This window comes from Nansenia antarctica (assembly GCF_963989245.1).
Source record: "Nansenia antarctica genome assembly, chromosome: 16".
In the NCBI taxonomy this organism is placed as follows: domain Eukaryota; kingdom Metazoa; phylum Chordata; class Actinopteri; order Argentiniformes; family Microstomatidae; genus Nansenia; species Nansenia antarctica.
In genome coordinates, this window is record NC_137686.1 from 23,017,328 (window position 1) to 23,020,772 (window position 3,445).

At 48.6% G+C, this 3,445-nt stretch overlaps 1 protein-coding gene across 1 annotated transcript; it reads right to left on the bottom strand.

Moving 5' to 3' along the window:
* Positions 1-1,409: 1,409 nt before the first annotated feature.
* On the bottom strand, positions 1,410-2,897 carry foxc1a (forkhead box C1a; the record flags this gene model as incomplete). The annotated part of the gene is made up of 1 exon (XM_080546391.1): positions 1,410-2,897. The coding sequence occupies one exon, from the start codon at positions 2,895-2,897 to the stop codon at positions 1,410-1,412; it is 1,488 nt and encodes a 495-aa protein (XP_080402517.1).
* Between the last annotated feature and the right edge of the window lie 548 nt (positions 2,898-3,445).

Below are 3,445 nucleotides of genomic sequence, written 5' to 3' on the forward strand. Positions count from 1 at the left end.
GAATGCGCTTGTAAACACACGTGGCTATTCAAAACAACGTTTTGCTGTGTGGACGACAAGCTTGCATCGAGGAACTGTTACAAGGACTGAGGGCCTGAGGTCAAGATGTTGACAGACCGTCCGCGTCTGAGAAGAGCAGTGTGCCACTTTGAATACAATGTCAAACATTATAAATCATATGTGACCATGTAAAGCCATCATATCCATCCATTGTGATCCATGTAGGCGTTTCTACATGCAGTTAACCTATTTTAAGAACACTTGTTCACAACTAATGTATATAGGCCTATAGTGGACATCACGTTTTTTTTTTATGACTGAATGAGAAGGCAATAGATATCCCATATTTTAAATAATTTGGACCTATGTCTAATATGAAAACATTCCAGGTTCGTTTATAAGCCTATGCCTTTGTTCACATATCTGTAGATCTGGATTTTGTTGGATGTAAACAGTATTTTTCTGATTTATTTCTCACACACAAGAGGCCAAACAGAGGAGTTTAGGACTAATAGGCCTGTGGACTCACCCCAACCTATACTGTAAATAAGAAATATCATTGACCTAATCATAGTTGGTAAATCTGTTATTTTGATACTTAGATTGAATATCTGATATTTCTATCAACGCGACGGAGCCAGTGCACGTCGATTGAATCAGGGTGCATCATGGCCTTACAGCCAGGCCTATGAAATAAATGTCTATAAACCCCTTCAAAAAGACTATGGCCAATGTTAGTAGCGTATCTATTGACATAGATGATTTTCAAACAATTGCTCTAACACAAAGTCGAATTGCACGTATACATACATAGCCTATTTTAAATTGTCATTTGCTTTCAACATGAAATACTGAGCAGGGGCCATTAAGCTGTGGGCTCCACAATTTGAGTTGAGAATGCTAAGCTATAAGAAATCAGGCGTAGCTTTAACTCAAATAAAATGGCAATTTATTAAACAAACAATGCAATTCCTTCAGAATACTTTTCAACAAAATGAGAAACTTTGAAAGAGTAACGGAGATATACAAGTTCCGCGTTTTTATAATGGAACATTATACTCGGACAATTAAGGCAATTCAATTTAGAAACACTTTTTCGGTGTTTGGTCCATAATATCCGGCGGCTACAGTTTAGAAATAAATTACTATATGCAATTTACACGTAATAATAATATGTCCATGAAAGACATCCATGGAAAAAAACATGTCACAAAAGCGAGGAGAGACTTACGTGTTATATTTGCAGTAACACTGTTCTTTACCAACCAAGATCATGTCTTTCTTTCTGTCTTTTTGTTTGGGTTCTGTTTGGTTTTAGTCCATCGTCGGGGTAAGGTCATGTGGGTGAAAACTTGCTTCAGATTCATTGAAAAAGAAAAACACAATGAAAACATAATAGGTCACTTTGGTCAGAACTTGCTGCAATCGTATACGAAAGCTCCCGAAGTGCGGTAGATAGACTGGCTAGGGGGGAAGGACATTTGACAGCTGTTATTCCCATTCACGGGTGAATTATTCAAGCCGATTCTCTGAGATTCGAACATCTCTCGCACGGAGTGGAAGTTCTGTTGCTGTGCGGGGTAGCTCGCGCCCAGGTGGCCCAGGTCCCCGGCCTGATTCAGGTACCACGAGGGAAGCCGCCCTTGGTGGGGGACGTGATGGCCCCCCTCCTGCCCAGAGTTTAGATTGCCATGGGCCAGGGAAGAGGGGGTGGTGGTGATGGAGTAATCGGGCAACGTTTCATCCACGGCGGTAGCCGGAGCCAGGTGGCCCCCCGATCTATCCCCGGCGTATAAACTCATGGCTTGCATGTTACAATGGTAGGTCGCGTTCGAGGTAGTGGAGATAGGTAGAGAGTTTTGGTTACAGGGTGAGCTGTAGACGGACGTCTGGTTGGGTGAATAGTTTAGGGACAAAGACGGAGTGATACCTGTCCGGGAGGAGGCGATGAGAGTGGGGGTCCCAAGCTCGGTGGCGCCCTGTGGAGACCCCCGGAGGGAGGTCATGATATTGTCCACGCTGAAGCCCTGTGGCCCCGGGGCCTGGCCGTGGTGGTGGTGATGGTGCTGTTGCTGCAGCTCGGGGGTCTCCATGCCGATGGACCTGTTGGACGGGGGGACACTGTGGGGGCTGCTGCCGCTGGACATGCTGCTACTGCTATCGGGGCTCTCGATCTTGGGCACGGTGCTTACGGGAGAGTCGGCCTGTGGGGGGGTCGCGTTCCCGTTCTCGGTCTTAATATCCTGGATCCTGACTGGCTGCTGGGAGCCCTGGACAGGCTGCTCCTGGTGGTCTCTGCCCCCTGCCTGCTGCCTGGTGGTCGCCGGCGTGTCCTTTACATTTACCTGTCGGTCATCTTTATCTTTCATGGCGTCCTTCTTCTTGAACCGTCGCCTCCTCCGCAGGAAGCTGCCGTTCTCGAACATGTTGTAAGAGTCCGGGTCCAGGGTCCAATAGCTCCCCTTGCCGGGTTTCTTATCGTCGCGGGGCACTTTGACAAAACACTCGTTCAGGGAGAGGTTGTGCCTGATGCTGTTCTGCCAGCCCTGTTTGTTGTCCCGGTAGAAGGGGAACCTCTCCATGATGAACTGATAAATCCCGTTCAGGGTCACCTTCTTGTCCGGTGAGTTCTGGATGGCCATGGTGATGAGGGCGATGTAACTGTAGGGCGGCTTGACCATGTCCTTGGGCTGGGGTTGCGGGGTGTACGGTCCGTAGGCGCGCGCCATGCTGGCTGGATACTGGTCGTGATGGGCCGTGTGAGAGTACATGCTCATGGGGGCCGGCATCCCGGTGTACCCCCCGCCGGCGGCCCGGTAGTAGCTCTGGTCGCTGCTGATGTAAGGCACCGGGACGCCCAGCGAGTTGGGGCTGGACACGGAGTAACGCGCCTGCATGTCTGTGTCTCCCCACAGCTCAATACTGACCCTGGGAAACTTCCAAAAACTTCCAAAAGTATGCAATGCAGCCGGAGAGCTCCACTTTTTCCCTTCTCGAAATTAAGGCGCTCAAATCAGAGTTCCCTTGCCCTGTCACTTGTCTTGAAAAATAATAATATTAGGAACGCGCTGTGCCCGGGTCTTAATAAGGTTTAAGCGGTTTCCATCTCTCCTCTGTGCTGTAAGTAAGCGCACATTGAAAAACTTCTGAACTCTGGGCATCCGTGACTATGAAGACTTTTGCGCAGTTAAATTCTTTCCCCCTTTTTGCTGCCAGTGGAGCTCCTCCCAGAGAGACTCCTAGCCGTCCAATTGGAGGTCAGTCAGTGCAGAGATGGATCCAGCTCCTGGCCACACACACGGCTTTAGAGAAACGAGAGGAGGTGTCGGTGCCTCCCAGCCCACTCCAGCCACAGATAGAGGGGCTTTAGCTGAGAGCGCGCAGCTCACGTACACAATCAGATCATAGACTGCATTGTTATGGCTGAATATTTGAACACAAATGT